The sequence below is a fragment of the Eutrema salsugineum genome, unplaced genomic scaffold (genome assembly GCF_000478725.1).
Source record: "Eutrema salsugineum unplaced genomic scaffold, Eutsalg1_0 scaffold_9, whole genome shotgun sequence".
NCBI lineage: Eukaryota > Viridiplantae > Streptophyta > Magnoliopsida > Brassicales > Brassicaceae > Eutrema > Eutrema salsugineum.
In genome coordinates, this window is record NW_006256342.1 from 4,463,616 (window position 1) to 4,483,421 (window position 19,806).

At 37.0% G+C, this 19,806-nt stretch overlaps 5 protein-coding genes across 5 annotated transcripts; 3 read left to right on the forward strand and 2 right to left on the reverse strand.

Annotated features, from left to right (window-relative positions):
- The first annotated feature begins 242 nt into the window (after positions 1-242).
- On the forward strand, positions 243-978 carry LOC18008820. The gene has a single exon (XM_006390825.2). It carries the CDS (start codon positions 339-341, stop codon positions 807-809), a length of 471 nt encoding a protein of 156 aa, XP_006390887.1. The 5' UTR covers positions 243-338; the 3' UTR covers positions 810-978.
- Positions 979-1,263: 285 nt separating this feature from the next.
- LOC18008085 (proline-rich receptor-like protein kinase PERK13) lies at positions 1,264-4,930 on the reverse strand. Its single transcript, XM_006390826.2, has 8 exons — positions 3,611-4,930; positions 3,051-3,530; positions 2,880-2,966; positions 2,718-2,788; positions 2,516-2,592; positions 2,220-2,367; positions 1,969-2,130; positions 1,264-1,729 (listed from the first exon to the last, which is right to left on the reverse strand). Exons 1-8 carry the CDS (start codon positions 4,473-4,475, stop codon positions 1,460-1,462), a joined length of 2,160 nt encoding a protein of 719 aa, XP_006390888.1. The 5' UTR covers positions 4,476-4,930; the 3' UTR covers positions 1,264-1,459.
- Positions 4,931-7,895: 2,965 nt separating this feature from the next.
- On the forward strand, positions 7,896-9,683 carry LOC18008087 (probable inactive poly [ADP-ribose] polymerase SRO3). The gene is made up of 5 exons (XM_024153800.1): positions 7,896-8,427; positions 8,535-8,773; positions 8,867-9,003; positions 9,141-9,256; positions 9,476-9,683. Exons 1-4 carry the CDS (start codon positions 7,949-7,951, stop codon positions 9,240-9,242), a joined length of 957 nt encoding a protein of 318 aa, XP_024009568.1. The 5' UTR covers positions 7,896-7,948; the 3' UTR covers positions 9,243-9,256; positions 9,476-9,683.
- Positions 9,684-9,814: 131 nt separating this feature from the next.
- LOC18008088 (serine/threonine-protein kinase OSR1) lies at positions 9,815-13,735 on the reverse strand. Its single transcript, XM_024152595.1, has 19 exons — positions 13,513-13,735; positions 13,158-13,337; positions 12,750-13,004; positions 12,548-12,672; positions 12,417-12,461; positions 12,240-12,321; positions 11,989-12,057; positions 11,736-11,906; positions 11,567-11,623; positions 11,417-11,494; positions 11,213-11,341; positions 11,037-11,116; positions 10,765-10,960; positions 10,577-10,678; positions 10,448-10,490; positions 10,324-10,361; positions 10,189-10,244; positions 10,047-10,098; positions 9,815-9,958 (listed from the first exon to the last, which is right to left on the reverse strand). The coding sequence occupies exons 2-19, from the start codon at positions 13,323-13,325 to the stop codon at positions 9,908-9,910; spliced, it is 1,797 nt and encodes a 598-aa protein (XP_024008363.1). The 5' UTR covers positions 13,326-13,337; positions 13,513-13,735; the 3' UTR covers positions 9,815-9,907.
- A 4,826-nt stretch (positions 13,736-18,561) lies between these two features.
- Positions 18,562-19,713, forward strand: LOC18008090. Its single transcript, XM_006390829.2, has one exon. The coding sequence runs from the start codon at positions 18,659-18,661 to the stop codon at positions 19,499-19,501; it is 843 nt and encodes a 280-aa protein (XP_006390891.1). The 5' UTR covers positions 18,562-18,658; the 3' UTR covers positions 19,502-19,713.
- The last annotated feature ends 93 nt before the right edge of the window (positions 19,714-19,806 follow it).

Sequence of the window (19,806 nt, forward strand, 5' to 3'; positions counted from 1 at the left end):
TCTTCTTACAAAGCAATCAGAAAATGTTCTTATGTGCATCTCTTAAACAAACCCATATTATTGATACAAAACCATTTAAAAAAACAAACCCACATTACCTTTAAATTTAAAGGAAAAAAAAAAACTGATAATTTCCACAAAAGCAAGCAATATGTAACTTTATTTCAAAAAAAGAACACATGTCTTGCATAAGCTTTATTTAAACAGAATGATCATGGAGAGTAGTGTAAGTGCTATTAATGCATTGGCATGAATTGAAGTACTCATCAACATCACAGAGCTCCCAAAAGCATATCTCACCAAAATCACAATCAGCACCAAACGCACCCAAAAAAAAAATGGCAGATCAACAACAACAACAACAACAGTTTCAGCAACCTCTTGAGGTGTATCCATCTTCTTCTTCATCTTTCTCCTCTTATCCGCCGCCTACGTCCTCTCGTTCAAGTGGCTCGTTCAGTACAGTGTTCATAGTTCTAGCCGCCATTCTTATCTTGGCAGCACTGGCTTGTGTGTTTGGAAGGCTATGCAACGGCAGCCGCAAGGATCACAAAAACAAGAACAAACCTTCAAAGCATGAGAAACCTTCTTCAAAGAAGAGCCGTGAGATCAGACCTGTGGAGCGTGAACCGAGAGAGAGAGGTGATGATTTGGAGTTTGGGTTTGACATGAAGCGTCCTGGTCCAATGAGCAAACCCTCTGGTCGAAACGGTGGGGACATTGAGTTTGGGTTTGATAACAAGAGAGGAGGAGGAGGAGGAAAGAAAGGACCACCTCCGGTTACTAAACATGGAGTAAGGTTCAAGTGAAAGGAAAATGGAGTTGAACTTCAGACACGGTGGTTCCGACTTCAAGCTCTGGTCAAGACACTGATTGTAATAAGACAAGAAACTTCCTCAAGCTCGTTTAACTTCATCATTTTCTTGTTTGTTTCTGTTTGTCGTTGTTCTTGTTTTGGGTCGATTGGTCTTGTTTCATAAGGATATGGAACTTGGAGATTAGATTATATATAAAAGCAAAAAAAAGTAGATGATGGAGTTCTTCATTATCGTGATCACAGATTCACACTCAAAAACAAAACAAAAAAATTACATGCTCAGTCTGTGAAAAATAAATGTCATATATCAGAATATGGAGTTCTTCATTATCGTGATCACACTCAACAAAAATCAGAAAACTCAACGAGGAGAAACAAAACAAGAATTCAAATCACTCTTTCAGAACTTTTATGAGTTCTTTTTCTTTTCTCTTTATGCTTTTTGTGTTCTCACCTATAATCAAGGCTTTTGAGGCATATGGCCATATTATGGAGCAAAACTAAAGGTAGCTAAGCAAGAAAATGTATCTCACACAAAAATACAAATAGCATTAATGCTGTACAACAGAGAGCTCAAGCATGAGGGGGATAATAAGGCAAAGGCCAAAGCGAAGAGGTATGATAACTTCACCTATCTTTGAATCAGAACCGCCGGTTATTGAAGTTTCGGTTCTCGGATTCGTTCCTTGTAAACTCAGCAGAGGCTCCGTTGGATCCTCTCCGGGAGCTTTGGACAGAGTAGTCTCCACTGTACATCCCTGAATCTGAGCTGTCATCAAAACCAAACGCCATTTTCCTGAACTTCATGATTTCTGAGTTATACTGACCGGAGTCATAAGCACTGGTTTGTCCCACTTTGATTCCGTTGCTGATGTCTCCCATGTCCCCTTCACTGTCCAATGCTCTCACAACCTTTATTTAAAACAAGTTTCGTTTGAGATAAGACAAGTTTCCAAATTGAAGCAACTAGAAAACATGAGACATATACAACTGTTATTGTTGCTATGCATGTGCGATTTGATTAGTCATATTGTTGCTACGAATACAGATTTTCAGAGTTTCCCAATAAGAGAGTAAGCCATAAGGCATATAAAGCTTCTTCATTTTACAGATTTGAATATTGTTATTTGATAGTGTTATAAGAAAGTTACCTGAACCATGCGTGGACGTTTTGGACCGGAATGCCTAACACAAGCAGCAGCCGTTTCAATCATTCTGAAAACTTCATTCTCAACGTAATGCTTTTCGAGCCGTCTATCAACCAGATCGCTGAAATCGCCGGTCTCAATGGCTTTGTGAAGCAGCGGGCGAGCCTAAGAGTTTAAGGGTTGTGAGCTTTTAAGTAACTAGAGCCAACCATATATAACTGTAACCGAAATATGCAGATTAGTATTTTACTTACCCATTCGACCAAACTCTCTTCTCCCAAAGGCTGGTACTGGTCAACTGGTTTGCGTCCAGTTATAAGCTCTAAGAGAACAACCCCAAACGAGAAAACATCTGATCTATCTGTCAGTTTTCCACTTTGTGCATATTCTGGTGCCAGGTACCTGAAGACAGAATCCAATAACATAGAGGCTTATGTACTTTTCAACAATCTAAATGCTCTTTATATAAACAAACTAGTTCATCATTTTCAGATTTAGAAGTTGAAGCACCTAATACTCTACAAAAGACTTTTCGTCTCCAAAAGCTTACCCAAAGGTTCCCATAACGCGAGTTGATACATGGGTTTGTGTTGAATCATTGAGTTTGGCAAGTCCAAAGTCAGCAACCTAAACAACAAGCAGCAGAAAAAGTAAGAACAGATTAAGCTTCATCAACTAAAACTTAAGAGCCAAAGCTCCAAACAGAGGAAGTGTTAAAAAAGAAAAGAAAAAGGAATGATGTTCTTCATTACCTGAGCTTCAAACTCATCGTCCAGCAGAATGTTTGCGGATTTTATGTCCCTGTGAATGATTTTTGGGTGACCTGCAAAACAAAACAATACATAAATAAATTCAGCTTCCCTTTGTAGTTCAAAATGCCTAAGAATTGCCTTGACACGCATAAAGTGACTTACAGTCTTCGTGCAAATACGCCAAACCTTTGGCAGAACCTATAGCGATTCGGACTCTCCTAGCCCATTCTAGCACTGGCCTTCCCTTACCTGTTAAGTCAAACAAAAAACAAATTCAGCTAACAAACAAGAAAACATTTTTTTGATGAGGAAATAGTGGTAAAAGAATCTCACCGTGCAAATGATGCTCCAAGGTTTGGTTAGGAACATACTCATAGATAAGCAACCTCTCGACATCCGAAATGCAATAGCCAACCAGAGAAACCAAATGGCGATGGTGAACACGGCTAATGATCTCAACCTCTGCCTTAAACTCACGGTCACCTTGTCCACTACCAACCTTGAGCTGCTTAACCGCAACTAGTTTCCCATCATGTAGTCTACCTTTGTACACACACCCAAACCCTCCTTCTCCGAGTATGTTTTGCCGAGCAAATCCTTCGGTTATGTCCATTAGCTCTTCATATGTGAAATGCGTCTGACCACTTCCCATCACAGCTGAATCAGGTGTACTCCCTGACTGTGTGTAACCTCTCTGGCTTCCTTTTTGGCTCCCGAAGCTGTTTCCGGTATTGGATTGTTGCTGTGTGTTGTACATTGAACCACCAGGACCTGAGTATCCCTTTGATGGATTCTGACCGTATAAAAATCCATCTACATGGTTTCAAGAGAGTTAAAATTTGTTTCTTGAAAGAACGAGCAAAGAGATGAGAGATGGATCAAGATTTGTTCACCTGATTTGATGGAGAAGTTTGAAGGAGGCAAGTACTGTGAGTCACTGTAGGCATCGACGTTTTTCTTTTTCTTTCTTCTGACTAAGAAAACGACGGCGATCAAAGCGATGATTGCAAATCCGGCTACTGCCATTCCGGCCATAGTCTTCCCTTGATAGCCACCTTGTTGTGGAGGTGGCGGGACGGAGATTCCGGCGCTGGGGACTCCGCGAGATGGCGACTTGAGTGGTCCACCTGCAACGGCGGACTTGGGTGGTATTGCGTGAGATGTGTTTTGCGGCGGAGCGTTTGGAGGAGCCGGAGGAGATTTAGCTGGTGCCGGAGGAGACTTGGTTGGTGCTGAAGGGGATTTGGTGGGTCCCGGTGGTGGTGGTGGTGGTTTTTTTTTCGGCTTCTTGGGTCCTCCCTTCGGTGAAGACGCCGGAGGAGGAGACGATTTTTCCGGAGGCGGAGGTGGAGGAGGGCTATCGTCTTCAGTGGGTGGAGGAGGACTACTATCGTCTTCATTTGGCGGAGGAGGTGGTGATTCGAATTCCTCCGGTGGAGGAGGAGGGGAGTTTGTTGGCTCCGGTGGAGGATCAGCTGGAGGTGGAGCGTCCGGGGGAGGAGGGGGAGGGGAATCCGGCGGTGGAGGCGGCGGATTGGACGATTCTGGCGGAGGAGTCGCCGGTGGTGGAGATGGGGTACTCGGCGGTGGTGATGAATCAGCCGGCGGGCTAGGAGGCGGCGGAGATGAATCAGCCGGCGGGCTTGGAGGCGGCGCAGAATCCGTCGGTGGAGGAGCAGATCCACCGGTGGAGTTAGCGGGCGGCGGAGCTGAATCGGCAGAAGGTGCTGGTGGAGAAGAAGTAGGCGAGTCAGACATTATCTTCTGCTTGTGATTCTTCCCCAGAAGAACAGACACTCAATTCTCTCTGTGTTTAGCACATTGATATCGTCTCTCCCCAAAACCAGTAATGAAACTAGCAATCGATAAACCAGAAAACAATTGAGTAATCAATGAGAAGAAGAAACAAGAAAACAAACTATATTCCGCTCTGCTGCAACTGGAAACAACTAAGATTTTCTAATTACAAAAAATTAGGGTTTATTTACAAAGAGAAGACCTGGAAATAAGCTGGAGAGAGAGGAGAAATGCGTGCCATTACGGAATTTTTATAAAATTTGACGATGTCAAAAGGTAACAAAAACACGATAATGGAGATCCTCTCTCTCTCTCTCTCTCTCTCTCTCTGACCTCGTTTTCCCGGGAAAATAATAAAAATGGAAGGAACGAGTATAAGAGGTCGCCATGATCTTAGTGATTGAGAGAGAGTACTTGGAGGCACGTCGTGTAATCGTTTGATCCAAAACTGCGGCTCTCTTCTATTATATTTTTTGTTTTTGCTTTCGTTTTTTTTTTTTGTTTTTCTTTTTAGGCCCTTTCACTTTTTGAAACTATGAGAATACCTCTGCTTCATACCCGGGTTACCGCGCAATATTGATGGGTTATTTTTTGAATCAAACCCGACCTGGTGATCCGTTTGAAGTATGCCACATCGGATTACTAGGAGAGGGGAAATAATCCGACGTGGAAAAATAGGTTTTGATTAGGTAAGAGAAGTCATTTGGTAGAAATTAGGTTTTGATTTGTGAAATGCACAATGTTTATAATAGTGTTTTGTTGATGTCAAAAAAAAAAAAATTTTTGTTATCTATTTTATTTTTGGTATAGAATGCAAGTTTTTTTTTTGTTAAAGGGCTTTCATTGATTTTAAAAGAGAATATTACAACATAACATATAAGAAAAAACCAGAAAAAGGATTAAGGATTAGTTTAATCTACCAAAAGCTTTTTTAATGATGAATGGCTAACGAGATCCACGACCACTAAAGCCTTGACGACCACGATCATATGACGATTGCATATTTTTCACCTTTTGAGAAGGTTTTATTGGCCTACCTCTTCGAGATTTATGATGACTTGCAGAATCATCACCCTTGAAAACCCCATTCTTATCAAAATGATCACCAAAAACCATTGGTGGAGAATGTAAGTTTCTCATATAAAAATTGGTGTATAAAGAAGATAATAGACAAAACAGCTGTAAAAACAAAATGAAGATAATAGAAAAAAAAAAGTGACTTATTTTTTATAGAATTTTATCATTTGTTTAAAACACAAACATGATTCTTATAATCTTATTGTTTAAGATGCTGACAATAACAGACAAAAATACAAAAGGAAAAAAACACAAAGTGGTTTGATAATAAAGCAAAGATGGAGATGCAAGTTCCTTAGTTAGAGAAATTATCTTAACTAGGGAAGTACTTGGTAGTAGAAATGGTCTCCAGCTCGACTTGAATCATCAACACATCATTCACACATCATTCACAAGGAAACCCTTTGATGAATCTCTGAGATCTTCAAAAGAGATAAATTCATTGAAACCCCAGGCAAGTGTTCTTCCATACCAATTCTCGACTGTTGGAAAAAACAGAAGATAAAGCACCCATTAGTGATTAGTCATACTGCAAAAAAGACGACGACAAAAAAAAACCATGCAAAAAAGGAAAGTTGGTACGAAAGCAGGGGAGGAGATTTTTAAGGTATGCAAGGGATGCAATGTAAATGGCCCATATTAAACTAACAGAAAATCAGGTGTATTGTAGGGCCCAAAAATTCTTTTTATAAAAAGTTAAAGTCCTGTAACTCGAATTCACGACCGTAGTCTGTGGACGGCTTTAAGTGTTGTGCTTGACGGGCTAGGGTTAATAACTCTATTTTTATGACTACTTGTTTGATCTCGAGCAGAAATATCATGTGAAGAACAATGATATAGCTTTCTCCAAAAAAAAAATAAAAAAAAATAGGATCTTAGGAAGTTGATTTTATGGTAACTATGTTAGTGAGAGGGCAAGATCGCAGTTGAGGAATGAAACTTTTGAAATGTTACATTCGATAGAGTTATATGGTGGAACAGTTATATTGTCGTAGCCCTTTTGTTTACATATCTCTTACGGATTTGTAGTTTCGTTTCCTTTGGATCATCACTGATGATAAAGTTGAGTCTTGGACTCTTGGTTTAAGTAGAATAACCGAGTTTTATCCACTAATCATAGTTCACAAGTCAAACATATATATGACTACTAAAAGATTCAACTTTCTTACTTTTAGGCACGTGATGTCGTGATATAGAACAGAGCAGATGAAGATATAAGAAATACATAAGTGATTTGCCTAATTACAACCCCAGTTTACTAATTGATAAACATTAATTCAAAAGATCAGATGCAAAACCTGATGGCAATTTCAGATCCTAATTAGTCATCAGAAGCATTGCCTTAATCACGATTTCGGTTATAAATCATTGCTAATTATTATTTATATCGCCATCGATCAAATCATTGTACTAACTAATGACAAATTCCGTAGTGGTTTTGCTATATTAGTAGTCTTTTGTGGACATTCATCCTTTTACATACAGAGGCAGATACGTTAAGCTATGGGAGGTCATATGACACAGGGTAAATTTGTATATTAGTAGTTTTGCTGTATGTAATTAAAGATTCTATATATAGAGGCAGATACGTTAACCTTTAATAATTCATGGTTTGACACCCCTCATAGAGTTCAATCCCAAATATATGGTTATTTTTCAATTATTTTTATTCTGGGTTATATATTATGAAATATGAACCCCCTTAACTTAAATCACGGGTCCGCCACTGTTTACATACATGGTTGAAACAGTCTTTGTCTTCTCCATTCAAAACTTAACAATTTATCAACTCTATATTTTGTATTCGCATGTGTAAGGGCGGTTCTGGGCATGTGCAAATGATCAGGGCCTATATATTTTCTAAAACACTAGAAACTTCAAAAAAAAATTAAATTTCATATATATATTTTTTTTTGAAGTTTCTACCTATATACATATATGTAGGTTAAGAATTGATTAGAGGCCAATTTCAAGAAATTTTAAGGATCCATATTAAACTTTTTGATTTTAGTATTAAGAAAGGGCCAAAAGTTTATGATTAGTATAGGGAGAAAATTGTATGCACAAAACAAATGAACATCTTATAATCCAATTTATATCGTTACACGTCCAAAAAAAAATAAAAATAAAAAATTATTGTTAGGTGTTTGTTTCTATTTATAGGGAAAAAGGGTAAAATGGTAATTGAGGAATAAGATGGCAGTGGGAATCAGATACTTGTTCTGCAAGCCACACTAAACTCTCTCTCTCTCTCTCTCTCTATAACTGTAAATCCTTGAAACCGCCATTGAAACAAAACCTTCCTTCACCCACCATTTTCCCTTTTTCCCAAAAAATCCTTCTCTCTCTCTGTGACGATGGCGGCGCAAGTCGAGATCGATGACCAAGAGTCCTTCACCAATTCAGATCACGGCGAAATCATCGATGATTCCTTCTCCGACAACGCCGACTCTCGCCTCGCCGGTAACTTCACCGGAGACTCGACGGTTCTTCTCCGCGAAGACAATCACGAGTACGACGTCATCAAAAACTGTTTCCTCTCCGGGATGGGTCCATTCGCCGGCGAAACCACGGTCGTCGCGGTGCGTAAGAACTCGACGGAGAGAGTCACGACGAAGGCGAAGTTCGCGGCGTCCGTCGTTTTCACCGAAGCTATGAAGAGGAAAAACGGCGGAAACGCCAACGTGAGGTACGGATGGTATTCAGGCTCCAAGGAAGAGATCGACGACATCATTTCGTATGGGTTTAGCAGCCGCGAAATCGAGAAATTCGAGAACGATAATGGATCTCACGGCGTCGGGATTCATCTTATTCATCATAAATGCTCTCTCGCTGCGTAAGTTCCGGTTTAATTTGATTTCTGAGAAATTGCTTGATTTTAGAAATTGGGTTTGTGGAATATGTAATTTTTGATGTAACAGTGAAATTTTTTTTTGTCTTCAGGGCTATAGTTGAAGAAGATGATGAGGAAGGGCTAAAACATCTTCTCTTGTGCCGTTTGATTCTTGGTAAACCGGAGCAAATCAGCTCTGGGTCTAACCAATCGTACCCGAGCTCGGTTCAGTATGATTCTGGTGTTGATAATCTTGAGAATCCGAGAAAGTATGTGATTTGGAGCTGTAACATGAATTCTTACATTCTCCCGAGTCATGTCGTGAGTTTCAGGTCTCCTCGACTTAGAGGTAATGGAACTTAATTCCAAGATATCAAATTTTGCGTGAACTTTAATTCTTTGATTGAATCTGAAATTGGTTTTCTGGTTTTTATTGTTTCAGGTCTCACTAGAGATGGTGGTGTTTTGGGAAGAGCAAGGTCTCCATGTGTTAGCCTCTCTTTACTCATGTCCATACTTCCAAACTCACTCGACCCACCAAGATTGAATGTGATCTTGACAGCTTATGATGATTTTCGGGTATTGAATTTCGAAAACTCTATTCAAATCCATGTGTGATCTCTCTCTCTCTCTCTCTCTCTCTCTCTCTCTCTCTCTCTCTCTCTCTCTCTCTCTCTCTCTCTCTCTGCTTCTGAAATGTGATTTTAATCTTTTAGAAACGGAAGCTGAAGAGAGAGCAGCTAGTTAGGAAGATGAGGGAAGTGGTTGGAGACGAGCTTCTTTTGGATATAATCAAGAATCAGAGAGATAAAGACTAGGAGTATTAATCAGGGTAAGTCTCCTTTAAAATGATATTTTTCATAATCTATAGACTATCTATAGACTATAATCAAATAAATGTTTTCTTATTGAGCAAGGCCTTACTTTTCTTGGGAAGGTCTATAAGACTATAACATAAGTCAATATATATACCTTAATAAGATTGTGAAAGGAATCTATCGTCCTTTATTTTGTAGAATAACAGTTTACCCATTTTTGGTTTTCTTGACAGAGAAATTGACGTCACAGGTTTTACCGAATCAGCCCAAAGTTAAGCAGAGGAGCTGATGATGCATAATGGAGTAGGTTGAAACAGAAGAAACACGTTTACACTTATAGTATTATATAGAATATATAGATTGTTGACTTGAATCACTCAAATCATACCCCAAAAAAAAAGTAGATTGTTAGTGTATATGTATGGGGTTAATCAAAAAGGTTACGTAGAAAAACACTTATATATACTTGTTAAATACTCCCATGGTATGCTTTTGTTATTTTCTTGTTGCTTCTGGAATTTCTTATTTAATTAGAGGAATGAATATTGGATTAATGGGCAAAAAAGAGTGATTCTGCGCAATTATGATAAATAAAAGTTAAATAAGTGAATACAAAAAAGAATCGCTTTCCTCCTCTTGGAAGAGACAAAAGGAGGTAGCTAAGCTTAAGGAATGCTATTGCTGCTGCTGGTTAGGGATCTGATCTGTCGTTCTAGCTGCAAACAGATAAGCTTTCTCAGTTTTTATAAATTAAAAAAAAAAAAAAAAATCTACTCCTACATTTGTGTTTTTTTATCCTTTTACCTGACCATTTATGTCTTTTCTTCTCTTTAATTCCTCTACAAGAATCTCAACACTGAAAACTCATACAACACCATATCTCCAATTTACTAATCAAATCTTAATCCCAAAACAAACAAACAAGGAAGAAGCTATTTTTCATTACCTTTGCTCCAATAAATTAACCTGAGATTGTAGTTCTCTCTCCCTTGATGGATATATCTATGAGTTTTCATGCTCTTAAGTTAAGCATTGAAAGCACCCACATAAGCCCGCAATGAGGAAAAAAGAGCATACATACCTGCACTCCTTCGGTATTTGAGATTGGATTTTCAGTTTCTGTACAAGTTAAAGACCGAAACGTCATTAAAACTTATTAGTTGAAACAAGAAACAGAACCTGATGATACTGATGAGAGGCATTACCGGCAGTTCGATCAAAAAATCTAATTAATCTGATTACTTTGTCCTGCCAAGAAAACAAAATATTCATGTGAAGTCTCAGAAAATAAATCCAAACAACTATTTAAGAAGCGGTCGCAACAAACAACACACCCTCTGAATGTCATTCTGAACCAAGAGACTCTGTAACAGTGGGAGGATTTCACTAGCTGCACGGTTCACATGACTAACTGTGCAGCCATTTTTTGGTTTCTCCTGATTAGAAAAACAAAAAAATTGTTTGGTCAATCTAAAAAACCATTACGATATAAAGTTTATATTCAAAGCATATCGAAAATTACCAGCTCAGTCTCTGCTTTTCCCATTTGCTTGGTATCCGCTAATGGTTCTACTTGATCTGGCTCTTCAACAGTGAGGGTCTGTTTGGTATCCGCTAGTGGTTCTACTTGATCTGTCTCTTCAAGAGCGAGTGTCTCTGCAGCTCCTTTGCTCGGTCGACGTGCATTGCTTTCATCAGAAAGGATCCCAACTTGATATCTGCACCAATTTGTTTATTTCAAAAGTTGTACAAGCAAGATAATGAGATAACAAAGTATGAAACTTTGTAGAGTACCCAATAGCCGGGAGGAACTTGCGATGAAATGAAGGAAGTATTGCACCTGTTGTTAGACTGTTACTCCTACTCATCGTATCCTGAAAGTTGGACCAGTAAATGGCAATAGTTTTAGCTGGAATACAAAATAGGCACAGAGAGATTTTGAACATTCATAGAAGGAAAGACACACTTGCCTTATCTGAGACTTTGAACATTTCCAAAGACATGGTCTTTGACCTTTGTACCATTGGGTTTCTTTTTGGCATATCTTGGTTTCCGTTCAGTTCCCGAGTCTCTGAACTGCACATTTCATCATCTGGATTCTGATAGCAGAACATTGAAGCATTGAGAGTGTGCGGAAAAAAAAAGCTAGTTTTAAGTTTACTCTAAGACATTACCTTACTTACAAGTGATGCCTCCTTCCTCAAGTCCTCGAGATCAAAATTCCAAGCACTGATTCCTCGCATATACTCGTGCTGTAAGAAAGCAATATAGGATTAAATCAAGTAGACCGCAAAGATGGATTATCTTCGTGCGAGCAAATATACCTGAGATAACTGTTCTTTGTCACCATTTATGCCTTTAAACAACTCAGCCTCTGTCTCCTATTGAGCCAACATAAGACAGAGGCTGAGTTGTAATGAAAAAGGTAATATATATAAAGGTAAGTAATGAAAATTCTAAGTTCCAACAGATAAGGAAGTTCTTCGAACTCACCTTCAGCTTTTTAAAACGTTCACCAAGTGGAGAAAGACCATGAAGAATTTTACGAGACAAATAATCTGTAGACCGAGCATGTTTGAAGAACGGGTGCTTCAGAAGTTTTGCTGAGGTTGGACGCTTTTTTGGATCTTTAACTAAGCACGCTGCGATTAACTCTCTAAATGACTGCAAACAGGATACAGTTACTTTCTCACTGAAAGAAATGGAATCTACTTTTTTATGTCGTACATCTTTTAATCTCACTCACCTTTGAAAATTTCTTATCTCTGTCATAATCAAGGCGAGGAGGAGCATGTTGTAAGGTCATTAATAGCACCTGAATTAATTGGTAAGTTAGAGACATTTGGATCAAAGAAACTAGACTTGTATTGAAGTGAACAGCAACCAAACACAGCGAACAAATGAAACAGAAGAAGAAAAACACAGAGGAGGTGGATAAAGGAAATATCTTTTTGTGCAGGATGAACATTTTGCCTTTATAATACAGTAAAGACTCACCTTCATAGGTGGATATTTGGAAAATGGGGCATGACCATGAGCTAGCTCCAAGGCAGTTATCCCAAACGACCAAATGTCTGCTCTATTATGCCAAACAGAAAATTTAAAAATCAGTAACCTATGCTACTCCCTCTCGTGATTTCTAATGCAGATAGACTAGAAAAAGTGCAAACATACTTAAAATCATATCCATCTACTTGCTGCATAACCTCAGGTGCCATCCTTGAGACCCAAAAGATTCCATTAGCCCATAACAAAACAAATAAAGACTCTCGAAAAAACCTATTGTAGAGAGTTTAAGCACGCACCAGCAAGGAGTTCCAACGAATGTATTCCTTGTACGCATCCTATCCCCACTATCAAACATGCAAGCTGAAACTCCAAAGTCTCCAAGTTTAACTACGCCTTTTGAGTGAACCAGTATGTTCCCAGCCTAGAATGATGAAGCATATTAGGTGGCAAAATGTAAATGATATCTATCAAAAACATTGAGACACAAACATGGACTACCTTAACATCTCTATGAATGTGTCCTTGCCTATGGAGATAAACAAGAGCTTTGAGCACTTCCCTCAACAAAGTAGCGATTATAGGTTGCTCAAGACCTTCTGGATAGACCGATTTCATTAAGTGAAAGCATGAGCCACCGGACATGTAAGGCATGACAATCCACAAGCTGTTACGGTCGATGAACGAGCAATGCGCTTTCAATAGATTCGGATGATCAATTAGGCTCATAATGTGAACTTCCTTACGTATTGTTTCCTGCGTGAACAAGCTTCGTTTAAGAGATGAAGTAAGAGAAAAAGATTGGATTTTTTTTTTTTTGGTTCTTCTTTGAATTAACAAAAATGTAGTTCATACAAAAATCTATACTTTTTTATGGTAATAAGAATTAAAAAGATGCGAGAGACCAACCATATCGTTCCTGCATTTTTCAAGATCCATGATCTTAATGGCGACATTCTCGTTTAGAGCAATGCAACGAGCTCTGTACACAGTGGCACTAACACCTTCACCGACCTCTTCAAACAGTTCATAATCCTTAGCATAGAGCGGATATCTCTTGGTCGATGAACCAGCCATTTGTCTAATTTCCTGCACAAAATCAATTAATTAATAAAAAGCACTCTCCTTCTTCTCCAGCAAGAATCACAAAAGTTCGCATTTTTCAAAATCGATACTCCAAAAACTAATTCTAAGAAATGACGAAAATGCACGGGAGGAAGAAACAAAACGCAATCTGAGGACGAACAGCGAAAGAAAATGGAACCTGTGTTGTTGTTGTTGTTCAGAGCAACGATTGAGTTACGATTAACGATTTGGTTTGGGGTTAAAACGAAGATGGAGGTGAAAGACGAAAGAGGAGAAACAGGTAAAGAAGGAGACGAGGATCTCGTGACGATCGTGTGAAAGGTAAGATTCGTATCTATAATCCTTCGGGAGTGCAATGCAAATGGTGAAGGATCCAAGTTTTTCTTCTTCTGTGAGCTTTTTTTCTGGTTCAATTTTTTTTTCTTTCTGTTTTGTGATTTTTGACCAGACAACGCCTAGATTTAGTAACAATCCAATCCGATTTTCAATTGGATCCTCTCTTTCGTCCTCTTGTGTTTTCCATTTTTTTATTAGAGTAAATTATTAAATTATAATACCCATTTGTCTTCAAAAGTATTACAAAAATAGCGACTTTTTAAAAAAAAAACATTTATTTTTTCTGTGTATATTGAAAATATCAAAAGTTGGGTTATTTCAATCATCGCTTTATAATACAAAAGTTTACAATATTTTTGGTTTTGGAGTGTTAAAATGACCCTATTCAAAAGCATAGTATTTTCTTACAATTTTTGTTTTGTCTACTACAGAAACCTAAACATGTATTTTATTAGCTTTCACATGGAGGAGTTATTTTATCTTACTAGTATGAGGATGCTAGGTCAAAGCGTGTAATAATCTCAGCAATTTGTCTAAACACACATATTCCGGTCCCTCACAGAAAAAGAAAAATATAGTTTTAGCTTTCATTTTTTGTTCCAACAAGTATATTTTTTTTTACAATTTCAAAATGACTTTTTGATCGTAATTTTTATTTTACCCTTTATTCAAAGTTGAATATATATGAATTAGTTAATATGTTAAATAGGATTCATATATTAGAAAAAATTCTCAATCCGTATACAAAATAAAAATGACAATTATTATGAAACATAAAGAATATATTTTATTATTTACAATAGTTTCGGTAGTTTACAACGATCAAAATCACAATGATTTGAAATCATATCAACCAGTGACCAGGATGAATCGGTCAATATTCGCTTGTTTTTGTTTAACTTGTGACTATTCAGTCAGAAAAGTATGATTTATTAGTTTGTTGAAAAGTGTTACAAATTTTAGAGGAATTTTTATCTATGTAAAAACAATTACATATGATACTCGTAATGTATGTTTGGTTATGTCACACGAACTAGTTTAATCGCAGAGCTATATCACCTATGTCCATTTGATCAAAATTTGTTTTTCATCGTTTTATTATAAATTTTCCAACATGTATTGACATTACAAGAAAACATGTTGAAAACTTACGAAAAATATCATCAAAACAATGTAGAAAATAACTTTTTTTAACAAAATTTTGTCATAGGAAATCGGGCGTCGGAAATTGTAAAAGATAATAGGAAACTTCTTACGAAAATGTTGGTAGGACAGTTTTTGTACAGAAATTTTAGTAAAAATTTCCTACCAAATTACTATCATTTTCTATCGATTAGTGTTTTTTTCAATTTCAAATTCTCAAATTATGACTAAATTGATCAAAGTTTTGATCCCGGCATTAAATTCTCAAATTATGAAACAGAAATTCATTTAATGGAATGAAATGATGATTTTTTTGTTTCTTTCCGATAACACAGTTCTCTCTTGGTACAATTTAATTATTTATAATGTTATGTAGCATAAGGCGAAAGAATAGTTCTCATATGTTACCTTATCGAATCCTTATTGCATGGAAACGGTTTTAATGCTACGACAAGTTATAACAAACTATTTAGGTGGTAGAAAGAAAAGTAGAAAATTGAAAACTATTTGAAGCCTCTCTTTAAAAGGCACATTCTCTGTCACGTACTTCCAAAATGATAAACCGACATTTGTGTTTGGATCAGCAATAAACAAACCAGGACGTAACGGCCAGTTCAACCATTTCTTTGTCTTTTTTTTTTTACCATACATACCTTTGTCTTGCGAGTTGTGATTCTTGCCTAGTGTGTTTTGAAAGTCCACACGATAAAGCAGCTGATCGGCCACAAAGAATGTTTTGCCAATATGCATTGTGAACATTGACATATATATAATTACTAACATATATATGGGTATATAATATATGGAAAAAGTCAAAATGAATCTAAACTTTTGCAAGTCAGACCAAAAGAAGTCAAAAATTAACCTATCGGATCCCCACGTTTGAGTTGGTTTTATAGACATCTCCAATTCATAACACAAAAAACAAAACTTTGAATTGTGAATTTAGAAGAAAACCGACTTACGATATTTTTATGTTTAACCTAAGTTTTGATGACGTGAAGGTAGAAAAGTTTTTGTAAACTCTCTAAAGATGTCCAACTGCAAAGAGATGTCCTAGTCTCGGAGGTAGATTATGATTCATATAATGATATAGTTTTTAATTATGCTAGTGCATTCAAATGTCTATATCTATATATGCTTGATACATACACAAGAATGAAAAGTCAATGATCACCTAGATCCTATTGAGCGACGTTTGATAAGTAGATTAATTAACGGTCAAAAGATATTAAAGACTAAAATCCAATCAGTGATATATATATATATATATATATTTTTTTTTAAATATATATTTGTTATAAGTTGTTGTGATGTCTCATCAGAAATTGTGGACAGACCAAATGCCTAGAACGACACCGTGAAATGTCCAAAAGACTTCAAACACTGGTCGAAAACATGTTAACATTTGCTGCGGCTTTGGCCTTTTGGCTTCCAAATTATCTCTCGTTTCCATTCAACCAAAATACAAACAAAACAAATTATAAATCTGTCGGATTATGGAATTGCGTAAGGCACACATGTGTGGGACAGCATTTCTCGATGTGACATTCTAATTTCGGATAAGTTTAGCTGTGATCATAACATATTATATACCCTCAACTTAACATAAATTTCTACAAAAATATATGATTAATCCTTCTTTTTTCCAAATGGAACTCAAGCTCGATTTATCTGTTCAACGGACTCATACTTTTAGTATACTAGGGACCACAAAATGAGATAAACGCGTGACCTTTTCTTGTTTTTAATTTTGAAGTTATATCTTCGATGTCCACATTCTACCTATCTTCTCGATCATTAAGTCATAATTACTAAATTTGGGCACACACGTTCTTCTCCATATTTGAGAACTTTATGGAGCTTTAACTTTATTTGAGGATATTTTGAAAAAATCTTATTTCCCCGTCTATTTATAACAATACAAATACATGCATTACTTGTATACTACGCTATCTATATTTTGTTCTATGAAGTAAATAATCTTATACAGTATATTCTAGTTTAATTATTGTGGAGTAATCATACTCGTTTGATTAGATTTCTCATCTAATCCATAATTAATTCACGCTGTGTATAATAAAAGAAACTAGATCTGTTCATGAAATTATTCTACTTCAATTATTGAGTTGAGAAATTTATTTATTTACGTGTTTTACAAAAGTTACTAGAGTTTTTGAGTTATTGGTGAAATTTAATAAGTGGGCCAAGATTTTAATCAACCAACTACAAATCACAATGTCCGTGAAAATATCCTTTTTACCAATTACCAAACACCTCTCCGGCAATAATGCGTTTCCATATTTATTGTATAATTCTAGTGTAGTGCACGATGATTGAGATGGTGTATTGGTGAGCCACCTATGGACCTACAGCGACCAATTTTCATTTATGTCATACCATTAAATAAATCGAACAATACACTGCCTAACACTTGCCACTTCATTCTCATAGCTCTTGGTCGGTCTGTTTGTATGTTTGTGGATACTTTACTGACCCAACACGTAGTGAATTTTGATCCGAGGATAATATCTGAAATATGCTCACATCCCATAACCTTACATCACAATATTTATACGAGTTTTATTCTATTTTCTGGCAAATGGTAACTTGACTGTTCATCTATTTTGAAATTTTTGTTTCATGATGTTGTTATACACTAGACGAATGCTAATACTGTAGTTTCCATGCGTTAGGGGAATGCTAGTCGCGTTGACTATATCCACATTTCACATTTGGTCAACGTTCACAAAAGGCGGATCGGTGTGGTTCAACCACAACGCAACACAATAAGTGAGCTTCTCGAGGATGTCATTTATCTAGTAAGAGATAAAACCGTGGACCTCAAGCCACCTTCCACGTCAACACACATGTCAGGGCATTGAACAAGTCCGGTTTTGCTTCTCGAACAAGTGTTTCTGTAACTGACATTGACGATTTTACCCCCTCGATCGTCACCTTCTTTTCATGTTCCTTTCCCATCACGCGGTTTTATATTCGTTTGGGTTTTTTTTTATTTGGTCAATTGGTGAAAAACATTTATAATAATTATTGTGTTGGTTTTTTTCTGATTACATACTTGTGTGATTTGATTGGAGGAAAGTCGTTATTTGGGATTTTTCCAGCTTCTAATCAGGAGAAAACAAAATCTGTCCAGTCATATATGTATTGTGTCCAAATTTTCTTATCTAACAGGAAAAATTCAGTCCTAATCTTTTTTATTGCTTAAGTTTATAGTTTGTTGGATACTTTTTATTTCTAACTAGCTGTTCTACGAAAAAGGTTTAGACTTATTTAGTCCTGAATTTTTTTTTGGGGTCAACTATTCATGACTTTTCTAAATTGGTGCAAATGTGCGATGTATTCAAAGGTTTCGATTCTAATTCTAAGATCACGTTCGGTTAGTTTTGATTTGTTCTAGAATCCAAATTCAGTCAACGGTAAACAAATTACTATATTGACTTGTTTAGATTTGTTTTGTTAGATCAGATTAGATGGATAACAATTATTTTCAGTAATTTCTAGTGGACCGATATATCATGTTCAACTTCTGGTCTTGACCAAATAAACGACAATGTTTGGCAATTATTTTAAGTTTAAACACTTTTATTTATATCATCAAGAAAGAAAATTAAATAAAAATAGGAAGAAAAAAAAAAGAGAGGTGTTGAGAATTGGGAATCTAAAATATCCAACCATATATAAAAGAGAGCAAAGCTTCCTCTATTTTTATCAAACCTCTTCAATTCTCTCTCTCTCTCTCTCTATTTCATTTTTTTTTCGTCATTGAAATAGAGAAATTTTGTGTGTGTGTGTGTATGTGTGGAGATCTAAATTGATAAAAGATGCAAGTTGTTTCTCCTTCGTCTCCGGCGCCGGATTTCGCCGGAAAAGAGAGATTCGCCGAGGTTTACGGAAAATTGAGTGACGATTTTAGCTCCAAATTGAAAGTCGGTTTTAGACAGAAAGAAGAAAAAGAAGAAGAAGAGAAAAACAGACATAGAAATCTGAAGAAATCGTGGCGGAATCACGAAGAGTCCGATGAAGAAGAAGAAGAAGGAGATGAATTCTCGTTCGCGAGTGTAAACGCAGAGAATTCACCGATAACCGCAGAGGAAGCGTTTGAAGACGGTCAGATCCGACCGGTTTACCCTCTCTTTAACCGGAATCTCCTCTTCGAACCAGAGGAAAAATCTCTCCGTTCGCCTCTCAAGAAGCTCTACGTGGAAAGCGAGGAAGCCGCGACGGCGGAAGAAGAATCGGAGCCGATGGGACCGTACTGCTCGTGGTCAGGTAGAGCGGTGGAGGAAGCTTCGCCGGAGACTTGCCGGAAAAGCAACTCCACAGGGTTTTCGAAGCTATGGAGGTTTAGAGATCTCGTTTTGAGAAGCAACAGCGACGGTAAAGACGCGTTTGTGTTCCTGAGCCACAGAGACGCCGTCGACAAGAACCAGTCTTCGTCGTCTTCTCCGGCGGCGACGAAATTGGCCGGCGGTAAGAGAACGGAGAAAGGGAAAGAGAAAACGAAATTGGAGAAGAAGATGAAATCGAAATCGGCTCACGAGAGGCTGTACATGAGGAACAGAGCGATTAGAGAAGAAGGAAAACGTAAATCGTATCTTCCCTACAAACATGTCGGATTCTTCACCAATGTCAATGGTCTTACAAGGAATGTTCATCCTTTCTGATTTAACTTTCTTCTGCTAATATAAATTAATTTTATAAAAAAATGGTTAATTTGTTTCTTCCCGACAAAAGCTTTGCCTTTATATGTACAGTATATCTAACTTTTTTGTTTACCTTTGGTCTGTATTTATATAACCTTTCTTTTTGTAAGTAAAGTTTAAAACTTTCTTATTAACTTTCGAAATCACTTGTACGATTGATTGTATCATTTGATTATGTGTTCTTATTTCTAAAGGATGAAGTATCATTTCATTAATACTAGAGCGGTAAATTTTATACTGCTGCAATATGAAGTTACCAGTATATA